This window comes from Anarrhichthys ocellatus, unplaced genomic scaffold (assembly GCF_004355925.1).
Source record: "Anarrhichthys ocellatus isolate YVR2014 unplaced genomic scaffold, GSC_Weel_1.0 scaffold7, whole genome shotgun sequence".
NCBI lineage: Eukaryota > Metazoa > Chordata > Actinopteri > Perciformes > Anarhichadidae > Anarrhichthys > Anarrhichthys ocellatus.
In genome coordinates, this window is record NW_022280037.1 from 10,347,956 (window position 1) to 10,361,935 (window position 13,980).

Here is a 13,980-nt window from a genome sequence, read left to right on the forward strand (position 1 = left end):
GAGGAGAGAAGCACGACTCTTCCAGCTCTCCTCTCTGCTACAGGACTCATGTAAACCCTCCATTGTGTCTCCCAGGTGAAGGAACCTGCACACACAATCATGAGGTTATAAGACAACTGGAATGTGCAGCAGACTCACTGTGGCAACCGGCCAAATGAGAGTCGGGAAAAGAATCTGTTCAGCACAAAGAGGAACAATAAACCCCAAATCCTGCTTGTGAGACTCAAGCTCCTTTCCTGAGTCAAAGTCAAACAAGCTCCTCTGGGTGTTAAGTCAAGTCACAGGTTTAAGGTGTGTCTGGAATGCCCTCTGTATAACATTAACCATAAATCAAACATTAATTACGTAAAATAAAGATGGTGTTTTGGCACGCCAGGATATGAAGGGCTCTGACGCAGGCCAGGTCACATGGGTCGCCAGTTGTCCTGGTCACGCACACACTTTAAACACAAACACCCGCCGGAGTCTGTTTTCTTGGTCCACAGCCTTATTGTTCACTGGGTGTGTGTTTGCGTGTCCACGTCTACAGCTGGTTACACAGATCACATCGCCAGTCAATCTCATGCTATATGAGACTGAAATGGAGACAGGATTCCATCTGGGATGATAAACCACAGTTTTTATTCCCCAAAAAGTATAATTTTGCCTGACGAAAATGTTACTTTATGTTCCAAATGATAATTTGAATAGTTATGTTTACAACCCCAAAACGTTCACACATTCCCTTTAATACTGGCAAGTAAGATTTGTATTTATTTTAAGTGTTGGCACTGAAACTTTTCAAAGTGCTGCAGCTGAAAGTAAATTGTTTTGATTTCTCTACACAAAGGATAAACCTTTCTATAGGCACTCCACAAATGCTGCGGTTGCGATTGCCCACATACAGTAGTGACATTAAATTGCCTTTATAATAAAGGGTGAAATGGAAAAACCAGGATGTTCCAGAGCCAGGAGGAAGAGAAGCACCGTGGCAGATTCTCCTGCTGTTTGCCTTGAGATTTCTCAACCAGTGGCCTCTTCAATAAAAAGTGACAGGGTGACACTGTGGTTTATGGCTGTTGACCTATTTTAACAGGCACTGCACTCAGTGTAATGAGTGTAATGTACATGCTGAAGGCCACACACTGTTTTCCTTTCAAGTGACTACCCATCATTCGCACAATAATCCCAGAATTATTGTGCAAACTTAAAGAGATCCTTGTCTTATTTTGGATTCTGCTGAGATGAAATGTCACCTACAGACTAATACTTTTTACTTTTTTTTTTAATACTAATGCATTTTATTTTTTCATAAATTCTCTTTACTTCTTTCTTTCAATAAACACACAAAATAACTTAAACGACATCTACTTTTAATCACTAAACTTTCAACATTAATACATTAAATACATCAAAAATAAAGTGCTTTCATCAGAAGCGTTACAGCTAAGGTTTGATACTCTGGTATTCTACAGTAACATGATGGGAAATAAAAGATAAATCGAGTGATATTTATATTTCTCTTATTGTCAACGGATATCATGAAAAGACCAAAACCAACAGTGAATTGATTTTACTACAAAGTCATACATCACTGATTCCTCAATTCATTGTTATCCAAAAACTATTAAAACATATCACTCGCTAACATACCAAATGTTTATAAATCCACATCAAAAATAGTCCCTGAAAAAACACTATTTACTCCCGTTTAAAGTGGCTACAAATGGTAAATGGACTGCATTTATGTAGTGCTGTTTTCAGATAAGAGGCTCTGAAAACCCACTGTACACAACCTTCTCAGCACTAAACAGCAGACAGATGCAGTTAGCAACTAGCTGGTGAACATAGTGGAGCATTTAACAGGTTAAGAGTCAGATTTATCCCTCGGGAGTTGGTCGAGACCTAAAACAAAGCTAAAAAAAAAAGATTAAATATTGGATTTATGTTCATAACTGTTTGCCGTATCAACTTAAAAGATGATGATATTGTGTTCACAACTTGTTTCTGCAGCAAACAAGTGGCCAAAACATTCAGTTATTGCATGTTTAAGTAATGTTTGTGGAACACTATAGTGCCTGGCTGTTTTAGGAAATTATAGAGACTTAAAAAAAACTGTGGTCATGAGTAGTATTTAAAGATTTCAGTGGAACCAATGGGGCTGAAAAAAGAACCCAGAAATGGTTAGTTTTGATCGATGTTTGGTTTGTTGACAATAAGAAAAGTATAGAATACTGTCAGCCTTATCCTTTACGATGGGTCTTAAGTACAGACTGATAAAGTGAGTTTGGCTTTATGGTGACTTTCTCTGCTTGTAAACGTTCTATCTAATTTAAACAGAGTGACAAGTTTTTCCCTAAAAAGGCATGTGAGTTACAAAATTCCGCGTTATATACGGCTAAATGCTATGAAGCTGACTTTGTTAAATTGTGTCTAAACAAAAACAACCCTAACTTCCAGCGATTAAACTTTGTTCGAAACCCCTATTTACAACCGAGCACCTGAACAGTGGAAATCTGGTGTCTCAGGGCGTTCAGAGCACTTTCAGTAGTTTACAGTCCCGTCCGTCAGGGATGACTCAGCTAGTGTACAAGACTGTGTCCATCTGTGGAGAAGCAAGCCGGCACAGCTGGACCTGCACCACGAGAGCGTCACGTCCGTAGAGCGTAAAGAAGACGCAAGGAGAGGAGGTTCAGGCAGCGCTCAGCCGGTGCCACGCAGACACCACTTTCTCTGGGTTAGCCATCGTGTCCTTCCACCGCTCCACTGCTTCTGGGACGGGGCTGTCGAATCCCAGCTGAACCTGCCAGAAACATTGGGAAAGCAATAAGTCCTCCGCTTGTTGCATTTCATCTTTTCTTCACAACATGTGTGTGTATTGAGGTGAGGCCTGGAGTGTTCTTTTAAAACGAGAACTTTTCCCACCTTAAAAAAAAAGAGCTTGGGGAATAACAATTAAAGGAAAAGTCTAACAGAAAACCTGGTGTCAGAACAACTCACCTGTCCTAGACAGTGTTTCCTCCTGACCGAGCTCCGGCTGTAGAGTTTGACTGACAGCGAGCAGGCTTGGTCTAACGAGGCCAAGAGGAAGTGAAAAGTCTCCGCCCACTTACACTGCCCCCCCGAGGCCTTCAGGACGCGAGTCTTCTTCTTGATCACCACCCGCCCCAACTGACGCATCTCCACTTTGACAAAAAAGGCTTCAGAGGTGGAAACAACAGCATGTTAGTCACACAGGAATCACTCTTTTTCTTCTTCTTGTAAAGCATTTCACTTTAGACTTTTTCCAGTCACACCTGCAGTACCTTGGGTGAGCGGTGAGGAGGAGGTTGGGAGGTTTTGGGCGGCGAGCACCTGGAGCTGGATGCGTCCGTTGACTGGTTGAAAACAGGTGGTGAGATGCAACTCAGAGTGGCACACCTGAAAGAAAAATATTCAATTATATCTCTATAATTATAATAGTATATTCAGATATGTATAAACTCTGAACTTTTCATGACACAGATATCAGTTTTCGTGTCCTCATTTCGTTTAAGTGTTCATTGTGAAAATGACAAAATATTAAATCTTCAATGGATGTTTGTTATAGTGAGGGATTTTAACAAGATCTTAAAGGTAAGTAGGCTGTGAATGAATGAAGACGACATGAATGAAGGCAACATTTTTGTGACCCCAAGCATCCAGTAATTGTACAAGGAAACTGTACGAGGTATGAACATATGTGTAATTTATTGTAAGTGGAGAAATGTGTTCCTTCAACAAGTCAGAGATATTACATTTGACTTGAAAAGGTTGAGAATTACACTGTACAGTAATTTGTTAAGGTACATTCTCAGAAACTTTCCTTGTGAATTACACTTTTAAAAACTTTGTCGTGACTCATAGACATAATACAGAGCAGATAAACACGGTGTTAATCCTTCTAATATTGATTTTAGCCATGCGTCCCCAGACGAACTCTAATATGGTCCTGCAGGAATGAGTCCTAAAACCCAGAAATAAGTTGGCACTTTGGAAACTTCCGGTTCCCCGTGTCAAAGTCAATGTTAGTATGAATGGGTTTATGGTTTGATACCTGAAATAAGGTCTGTGGTTAACACAAGCTTAAGATATTTGAACTTTTTGTTCTACCACATAAAGTATGTCAGTAAATATCCTAATATCTTAACAAAAAGGTGGTTGCTGACAAGTGACTTTGTCGACTTTTGTGTTACACTCTATGACTTTATTGATCCCTTGACTTTCCTTTCCTTCAGTGAACTGTCAACAAATATTGGATGGGTCGCCATAACGTTTGGTCTAGAGAGACACGTTCCCCTCAGCATGAATTGTAACAACTTTTGTCGATCCCCTGACATTTCCTCTAGCGCCAGCATCAGGTGAACAAATACCTGACAAACTAATGGCATTGTCATCAGCCTCAGCTTCACTTAGTTTTTAGAGCTAAATGCGGAACCCTAACACGCTAAACTACATTGGTGAATATGTTAAACGGTATACCTGCTAAACATCAGCTTGTTAGCCTTGTTATTGTGAGCATGTTAGCATTCTGATGTTAGCATTTAGCTCCCCGCCTCACAGAGCTGCTGTTGTTGCATGTTTGATTCATCTTGGACCACCAGCTGCTCTGCTTTTTCTCAAAATGCTGCTGATATTTTTCCTGTTCAAGACTTTGACGAGTTCAGCTGTCTTGAACCTTAAGCGCTTCGACTGACTGACAGTGATTTGGATAATTTGTGTCTTTTGTGTCCACAAGATGGATAAAATCACTCACTGAATGAAATCGACCCTCTGAAAGATGATTCACCGTCCGAACCACTAAGTGCAGAAACACTTCATTTTTACTGTCACTGGCCAAGCATGCATCCATTTATCAACAAAACCACTCTTTGCCATTGAAATGGTTTGCGGTTTGACCTACTTTCCAGGTCTTACATTTCCAGAATCCACGCTCTGGTTTCTTCTCTCCAATAGAAACATGTTTCCCAATTTCCCTTGATAATGAATCCCATTTCTCTATTTCCTGTGATTATGCAACAGCATAAAGTCCGCCTCAACGTTTCCCTTGTTGGGGCCAAGAGTACGGTACATGCCAGAGAGCTACAATGCATCATGGGGACAGTTTTATGAGGCACACACAGTGCTTTGTCCTGACTGTACTCTTACAAAGGGGTGATAAAAGACAGCAGCCAACATAGGAAACAGTGGAGAATAAATAATAAAAGTCTGCGATATTCCCACACTGCCAGTTTTTCCTCTTGGCCACAACAGCTGGACAGCAGGTTAGACACGCTCAGCTAACACTGCTGATGTTGATGATCCGCTGACTTTTTCCTCCAGTGCCACCATTAGGGTTGACATTTGGGGACTTTGAGATATTTGGGGTCAAACATTTGGTATAAACATTCATGTCCCCTTCAGGATGACTTGTAATCACTTTGCTGATTCTCTGACTCTTCCCCAAGCAACATCATTAGGTCAAAATTTCTGTTCGTCCAATACTTTGGCGTATGTCCAAATAGAGTGCTGTAGGGATGACAGGCCAACCAGGAAGTGAGCATTGCACTGGTTCCACAAACAAAAAGCCAATGGGATTTGGATTACTGCGGAAAATAAGCTATGTGACTATGAGGACTCGTCGGTGATGATGTTCGGTAGTCCTATTTAGACACTTGTTTGTAATGTAGAACAAAATGTTAAAATCTCGTATCCCGTATTTCAGTTATCTAACCAAAAACCCCCTGAAAAAAACCCCATTTACTTATATTGCATTGTCTTTGAGCACATGTTAGCATGCTAATATTAGCTCAAATATCAGCAATATCAAAATAACCAATAAACAATGTACTTTTGTTTTTAATTATAGATAATATACGAGGAGTTGAACAAATGGAAATCGTATGTGACCTTGAGGATATTTTGCAACTGTTAAACCGTGCTAACGATTAGACTAATGTACAAAGAAAATCTATTCTACGAGTTGCTTCTGGTTTGACATAATAATTCTTCAATTCCTGATCATCCTGTAAATGTTCTCAAACTGTGCTACCAGTGACAAACAATGTAATGGAAACAAAAACCGGACACCAGCCTTAAGACCAGTGCCAGAGGCCTGACGTGAAGTGAACACTCACAGAGGATTTGGACGGAGAGTTGAGCTCGAGCCAGTGCTCCGTCTCCTGAGGGCCGAGCTGTCGTAGGGAGAGGACGCACTCGGCCACCGTGCGTTTCTTGGGGTTGTGCGTCTGCAGTCGCAACATCAAAGCACTGCAGCGCAACTGCTGGAGATGCAGCGCAAACACGAAGGTCTCCATGAAGGACACATCCTAAAAGAGTAGACAGTGAAATGTGATGTTTTTCCACAACTCAATCTGAAATAATAAATCCATCTGATGCAAACTATTCTACTGGAATAAAAACCCTGCAAAGAATAGTTCACCTTTGCGTACAAAAGTTGTTTTATTAATAATCCTTCACTTAAAATGTAGCAGAAAAAATTCTGAGCTACAATTCAATTTGTAACCATGAACGTAAAATATCAGGTTTTAGGCAGCGGTCAGTACCTGACAGTAGTCCTTGATCGAGCTCTTGAACTGTATGGGTTTGGGGAGGGTGATGATCCCTTTAAATCCAATCTTCTGCTGTTCCACTCCATCTGGAACACGGTTGAGGTCTGAACACTGATAACGAAAGAAGGAAAATAACGTTTGAGTCGAGGCAGGTCAAATCTATTTATATGCTCTTAAAACAAACTGCTCTACCTAGCAAAAAAGGACATAAATACAAAAACAAGATAAACCTCAGATAAATCAATCCTGTATGTGTGAGTACTTATATTCATTTTTAGCATTTTTTAAATACTTGTAGAGAATGTTTTAATGCTCAAAGTACTCTTTTCTTTTCTTTGGAAACTCTATGTAAGCATGATATGCTTAATTTATGCTCCAGGAAAGACTAAATTTTTGTATTTTTTTAATATTTGTGCGACCCCGCCGCTCTACTTGTCCATCCAAATGTCCCAAAGGATAGTTCAAGTGCAGCGCTGACCAAAAAAAGAATTTGGTGGGAAAGAGGTGCCCAATTTTTTTAAGTTTGCTCCTGTTCATTGACGAATTAGTGCACATCTCTGCATTAAAGCCAGAAAACTGTAAAATAAAAACAAAAAATAATACAAAAAGATTGATTGTGCAATACACACACTGATCACTGTGTTTCAGCATCAATGAGGAAAGTTCTGTGTCTTAAAGAAAACAACCTTTTTCTCCCAAGTGTCTGAGCCAAAGTTAATAGAGCGCTGAGACAAGCTAACAGAGACCTGTGTTACTGACACACAAAGGTTTCATTGAGAAATGCTGCAGCAGAGCACAATGGAGCCGTTTGTGCTCTCGGGCTCTCCTCCTCTCACAGCACGTAACCTTACCTGAACCACGGTGATCCACACCTGCTCCAGAGCCTCCTGGTAGCTCACTCGGACGCACACCTTCCCCAAATCACGCTCGTCCCCAGACAGGGTGACGGAGTCTGTAACATCAGCAGCACAACAGGAACACATTACTGGATGTTATGGGATGTAATGGTGGAGCTATACGAGCGTTATAAGCGGACATATAAGGAAATGTATACGCTTTTACGCCAAATTAAATCCATAATCAAAGAGTCATTTATTTCACTTCTTTTTTTGTGAATAACATTACAAAGTACATCAAATGTTCTGCTCTTGTTATCTATTACATCTACTTCATTGACGCTTTCTGTCCATTGCATTGCATTAAATATGCAGAGCTACATGTGATGCTGCTTATTAATCCATGAAAAGCAACACTGTTTTATTGTTGCAAAGAATATAATGCAAGGATTCAAGGACAATTTATTGTCCTTATCAAACACAGGGTTGCACAACAATATACTTGCACAACAAAATGCAGTTGTAGCCCCTTTTAGCCCCAACAAAAACATGACAAACAAAACAGTAGTGCATAGAAGGAGCGTAAACAGCGTCAACAAAACAATTCTCAGGGCAATATGGCCTACATCTTGATATAAAAAAAAATTCAACATCAGAGAAACACTTTCCTTCAACGTTGACTACGTTTGAGCACCGAGCATCATTGATGTAAACAGAGTCTGTAATAGAGACAGAAGATTTTCTTGGATATTTTTTAACATATTTGTGACATACCTTTCAATTAAAAGAAAAAAAAAAAACACAACTTCATATAAATGATTTGTCTCTTATTATGACTAAGCCGTCTCTCCTTATGAAATACTTTATGTAACAAGGCTTATCTCTGAAGCTCAGTGGTGGACCTGAGTGAAAACATTTGCAAGTGATTACTGCCTTCCCTTTCATGACTGCACAATGCAGAGTGATCTTAATCTGACTTACTAGAAAGCATGAAAAGGGGAAATTGTTTGTAGACAAAACAAATGTGTATTTAAGTTACCAAGGCTGCTTTCAATGGAGCCAATCATGGAGGACGTGCTGCTGAGGACGCTGGAGACGGAGTCGAAGCACTGAAGGTTAATACAAACACACATAAAGATGGTTAGCATTGCATGACAGAGTCATTACTGTTTCCACTGAATCACAAAACTTTATCATTTTACAAGAGTACAGACACGCTTTTGACTTTGTGAGGCTGTAGCTAAATGAGCTATGTTAAGTAGGTGTAATGTTAATTATGTTTATCTTTGGTAATAAAACCAAAGTATAGATGAGGCTGATGAAAAAGTAATTTGTTAAAGTATTGGACAAGTTTAAATTAGCGCCGGATGCGAAGTTAGGGGATCAGAGTTATTGCAATTCATCCTCTGGGGAACATGAATGTCTGAACCAAATTTCATGCCAATCCATCCAGTAGTTGTTGAGAATTATTTCCTCATAACCAAAAATGGCAACCTCCTTGTGTTGCTAGAGGAAAAGCCTGCAAGTCACCAAAGTCGTCAGGATTCGTCTGCTGGGGATTCATGAATGTCTGTACCAAATTTTATAGCAATCTATCCAATAGTTTTTGAGACATTTCTGTCTGGATATTGCCATCCGTAATGAAAATCACTTAACATTCTGTCGTCTCCTAAATTTGAAAGGACCATCTCAACTGGTTCTTATTTCTTTACCTTCCTATTCAGGAAACCCGGGTTTATTTGTTTACCGTTAGATCTTCTGCCAAGGTGCTGTGCCTTTCACACTTTCATTACTAAATGCTCTTTGCTCATAACGCTGCCAAGCTAAACATTTGGGTTAATTGAACTGTAATCATACACCCACTGCATGTTGCTCTGGATATTAAAGTCATCAACAGGCATGAACCGTGAACAGAAAATATTTCTGTGTCGGTTCACAATAAGCAAGGCAATGAGTGTATTGCTTTAACGTTGCTCTTTGCAAAGTGCGTGCCCAGAATGAGACATTATAATGGTTATCACGGTTTTGGGCGAGACGTTAGACTGAATGTTTGTAACACGCCCCAACTTACTCTTTGTTTTACTTATTGGATTACTGATTAAATAGCACTTCGTCCAAGATAGTCAATGGATGATTCATATGCAGCAAACAGAGATACATTCAGGGTCAGCTGGAGGAATAAGTGCTGAAGCCGAAATTAATCATCACTTTAAGATTTCAAATACCTGTAAGATCATTTTCAGAATGACTCACAAGCTGCCCTCCGTTCACTTCCTGTAATACATAGAGGATCTCTTGAGGTGTTTTTGTTATTTTAAAGACTTGGAGGCCCAAATGAGACATAATCAATAACATACACAAAGAGATTTTGATTTCAGTGAGGCACTAATCCTGGTTTAATAAAGTTATAAACAATAAAGTGGAATGTAAAAAGACATATAATGGCATTATACATTACTTTACTAAGATGAATTACCATTAATCAGCTGATGAACAAAATTAAAACTGGATTTATTTCACTTATCTAGTGTGAAATAACTAGATTTCACTGGTCCTCTTTTCTACGGTAGCCCACAACGGACAAACCAAACACTGGGATTTTGGGGTGAACTTCCCTTTAAATATACTTTGTCTCCCTTTTTCAACTCTTCAGAAAGGAATGACCGTCTAACTTTGTACCTTAAATCAAAACGCCAGCCTGTGAGGCGTGTTTGCCAGATGTTCCTCTCTGCTGCTGAGGACAGTGGAAACTGTAAAACTATATTTAGTCTTGGTTGACACAGGGTGAGAAACGCTGACTGAATACAGATTAGATAGTGAACAGTCTCACCTGCATGTGAATCTGAGGGCTGGACAGATCAAACATTGAGCTGCTCAGTCGCTGCTCGTCGCCCACATTCAGCGTCCTACCTGGAAGCAAAACATCAACCCACAATTCAGTTTGTCTATAGGTATCTGTCATTAAATCAGCAATAAATGCTTTCTGAACAGCAGGCAAAGTGTAAATCAGGACTAACTGTTGAATGGATGTCTAATCTTTTGTTATCACTTGAGTCTTTATTGCCTTAAAACGTACACAAGTAAAACAAAAATATAACTACTGATGCAGTATACAGTACGATTTGTTTATTAAAACTTTTATACAACAATTGACATTACTGTCAATAGAATTAAACAGTGTCTATGTCTTTATTCCTAAACCTAATCCATTTTTCCCATTTTCTGTAAAACTCTTCTTCTTTCATTCTTAAAAGAAGAAGTCCTTTTTTCCATCACAAATATTTCCTGTACTATAACACAAATAGGTGTCTATTTTATGTTCAGGAATAGGTATATAATGATGAATATGCACGTTGATATCAAGACACAAACTTCCTGATTTCATATCGAGCATAAGCTCTTTGGAACACGAAAAGACGGTAAGCAGAATTATGAGCTATAAATGTACACAGATTGATTTCTGAAATCATTTACAACGTAAGCGAAGCATGGATGAGGATTCTGCTACCTGGGCTTTGGGGACCGGAGTCTCTGTTCTTCAGTGTGCCGCGGCGGGTTGATCTGGGGGAGAGGTACTCGGCCACCTGACCCTGATGGAAGCTGGACTCAGGGCTGTAGGTGAAGTGACTGGAGCCCAGAAGCTCTGCTTTCCTTTCTGCATACGTGCACCGGGCTGAACCTGCGGACAGACAACAGGGCTGGAGGTCAACATGCTGCCTTTTCAACAAATTATTTGTTTCAGTAAACTAAAGGACTGCAGCCATTCAATTAGAAACAGGACATCCTGGTAGTTGTGTAATCAAACGTCAGGTCATACAGCAGCAGCCTCTGAGCTGATTTTAATGAAACTTCGACACATGAGGCATTGTGGCACCTTGGCTCTGTGGAGTGGGTGGAGTAAAATGTGTCGGTCAGCATAATCTTGACCTAAACTAACCCTATGTCGAGGAAAAACTGCACGTTATTTCACCCTTTGTCTTTGTGTTTCAGGCTGCAGCATGGGGGATACTTGCCCACTGACCTGTTGAACAGGAATTAAATGTTGTAAAAATACCTATACCATATATTGGATGGGGAACTTTCGACACACTTCCTGCTGATGAGTGGCCTGATGGGGGCGCTGTTGAAGTGAAAATATATCGCACAAGCATAATTTTCCTGAATACGATCTTTGTCACATCAAGCAAACAGACATCTGGAGAAATTCAGGTTGAAAAAATCTTCAAGAAATAGACAGAAATTAAGCTACAGAGAACCAACCGATTGCAAATGAGTATCTACAGTTTCAGCTTTGTTCTGGCAGTGGAGGACCAAATGTTAGCTAGCTCAGATCTTCAATAGTTCACAAGAAAAGCTGTCAGCTTTGAATTCTACGAAAGCAGACAGACATGTTTACATTTAAACATTTCTTTTTTCTAAATTACCAGAGAAACAGAAAAGAAACGCATAACAATAACAGCCATTTCATTGGCCAAATATGAGCCGAGATGTCGTCCGGTTCTCGATGTGAACGTAAACCCAAAGCTGGTCTGACTCAGCGCTGCTAAACAGATTTCCACCCTCAGGTCCACACCTTCAAAATCCAGCCAATCCTGTCAGCCATGATGTACCAAATGAAGCACATGAGAAACCACACTTGCAATATAATTTCTTTCATGCTGTGTGTTCAATGTGGTTAGAGACACCATAATAACTTGCCAGCCCAACCTTTAAGTCAACACAAAGATCTAAGACAGGTTTCTACATCATTGCTCATTGCAGTTCATTTGTATATGATGGTGAGATTAACAAATGTAATCCTTCAAGATTATTTAATGCAAACAAAAGGAGAACAACCAGCTGATGTTATCTTTCAGTGGGTACGTACTCTGCGGGCCAGACTGTAAATTGGGGTAGCGGGAGTTTTTGGGTTGGATGTAGGAGGCCTTGAAGGTTGGCAGGACGAACGGCACCTCTCTGCCGTCCGGAGGCAGCTTGGACAGGAGGTAGTCTTCTGTGACTTCCCTTCGCCCGCCTTCCGGCTCCCATCCTGATGCCTTAGGAGGCATCTTCAGCACGATCACTTGAAAGCAAGCGGAAAATCACACAATCAGAAACAGAAACACTCTGCCAGAGCTGTCTGACATGCAGCTGTGCAGGATGCCATGTTTACCGTGGGCCTCCTGCTCCCTCCCCTTCTTCTTCATGAACTTCTTGCAGCAGTCTTTGAGGCACTCCATAGCTGCAACTGGAAATATTTAAATGATGAAAGAGTAAGTGGAGGTTAGAGTTTACACAGTAAACAGTGATACCAGTAGGGCTGGAGCAAACCTTTCTGGATCTAATCAGGAGTTGATAACACTCAAAATACTAAAATGAGTTATGGTGCCCCAAAATTTGGGAAAAGTCCATAGAATTCACTATTTGTTATTTTGTTTAATAACAAATTTAGTCACTAAGCCCCCATATCACCCAAATTTGCCATACAATTTGATACATTGTTGTAGAGTGGCCCTATCGACAAATTTAGCACAGTGTACCAAAAATGTGGTTTCATGATCCCAAAATGTAATCTAGTTTCCACAACAAAAGTTAGCATTGCACGCCAATAATATAGAATTTGATAAAACCCACAAATGTGTTAAAATGCTCCTACTTCCCTCCCCCTATTTATGAATTTTTATGATACCAAAGTATTTTAGAGGTCATCAAAACCACCAAAATATGGTATAGCACCAACCAAACATTTTTATGGCGCCCCAAAATTTGTTCTAAATATCGATATAATCCTCTAAATTGTTGTAGTTCCTCATAAAACAGCTATTGAGGACACAAAATGTGTTCATTAAATGATTAGTTGTAACACTGTTTTGAACCCCTTGCATATTGTTATAATCTTAAAAAGCGTTATTGTCCCCATAAACCCCAACGTTAGTGATTTGATGAAATAAAATCCTCCCAATCACAGTTTAGCTGTATATGTGTCATCGTGTTCTCAAATCCTTTACTTCTCTGCCATGGCTGGGAGGATATTTTTGTGTTATAATAACACGTTTTCCTTAAAAAGCTAAATTGTGACAAAAAAATAACATTTTAATTGAGTTTGAATTATTTAATTTCCTCAACCAATAGTCAACAAACACCGCTTTGTGTTGCGGACATATGAGGGAATGTGCGTCGCTTTGACTTTACTGAACACATCAAATTGCAGTTAATCAACCATAACTTCACATAACAAAAGCAGTCAAAAAGGGAACTTACCCGTGCGATGTTTCCACTTTAATAGGATAAAGTTTGCACATCCGGCGGTGCAGTTCTCTCACGGGCCGACTGGAGAGAAATGCCAGAGAGCTCTGCAGGTTTATGGAGCACTTCAGTAACCCCCCTCTCTCTTCCCGGATGGCTCATGCGTGTTTGCGCTTCCTTCCCCGAACAGCCTCGCTCTCTGTTTTGATTGTTAGCTGCTCGGTGTCATTTTAGTTTTCTACTCCCGAACAGTATCAACACGGTTTACACCATCCAGGTCCAGTATGTCTGTATTTACAGACTAGTTCTTATTTTTAATGTCAAATGTCCCCCATTGCCAAAGATTGTCATGATCCTCCAAATTGAGTTTA

At 40.0% G+C, this 13,980-nt stretch overlaps 1 protein-coding gene across 2 annotated transcripts; it reads right to left on the minus strand.

The window, feature by feature from the left end:
* Positions 1 to 1,335: 1,335 nt before the first annotated feature.
* On the minus strand, positions 1,336 to 13,710 carry tc2n (tandem C2 domains, nuclear). Of its 2 annotated transcripts, XM_031848111.1 has the most exons (13): positions 13,625 to 13,710; positions 12,537 to 12,611; positions 12,252 to 12,446; positions 10,893 to 11,063; positions 10,215 to 10,294; positions 8,424 to 8,493; positions 8,053 to 8,103; positions 7,400 to 7,500; positions 6,543 to 6,659; positions 6,114 to 6,305; positions 3,285 to 3,399; positions 2,980 to 3,179; positions 1,336 to 2,782 (listed from the first exon to the last, which is right to left on the minus strand). In XM_031848111.1, exons 2-13 carry the CDS (start codon positions 12,601 to 12,603, stop codon positions 2,672 to 2,674), a joined length of 1,470 nt encoding a protein of 489 aa, XP_031703971.1. In that variant the 5' UTR covers positions 12,604 to 12,611; positions 13,625 to 13,710; the 3' UTR covers positions 1,336 to 2,671. The 2 variants fall into 2 exon arrangements, with proteins under 2 accessions (XP_031703971.1, XP_031703972.1); XM_031848112.1 differs by lacking the exon at positions 8,053 to 8,103.
* Positions 13,711 to 13,980: the final 270 nt, after the last annotated feature.

Bases quoted from the DNA above. Each gene is read 5' to 3' on its own strand.
- tc2n (XM_031848111.1), bottom strand. From the start codon at position 12,603: ATGGAGTGCCTCAAAGACTGCTGCAAGAAGTTCATGAAGAAGAAGGGG. The intron at 7,501-8,052 runs GAAAGTGTTTCT...CTGATGTTACAG, and splicing joins AAACGTAGTCAACGTTGAAG to ACTCCGTCACCCTGTCTGGG. The intron at 6,660-7,399 runs GTAAGGTTACGT...TTTCGTTATCAG, and splicing joins TGTGGATCACCGTGGTTCAG to TGTTCAGACCTCAACCGTGT.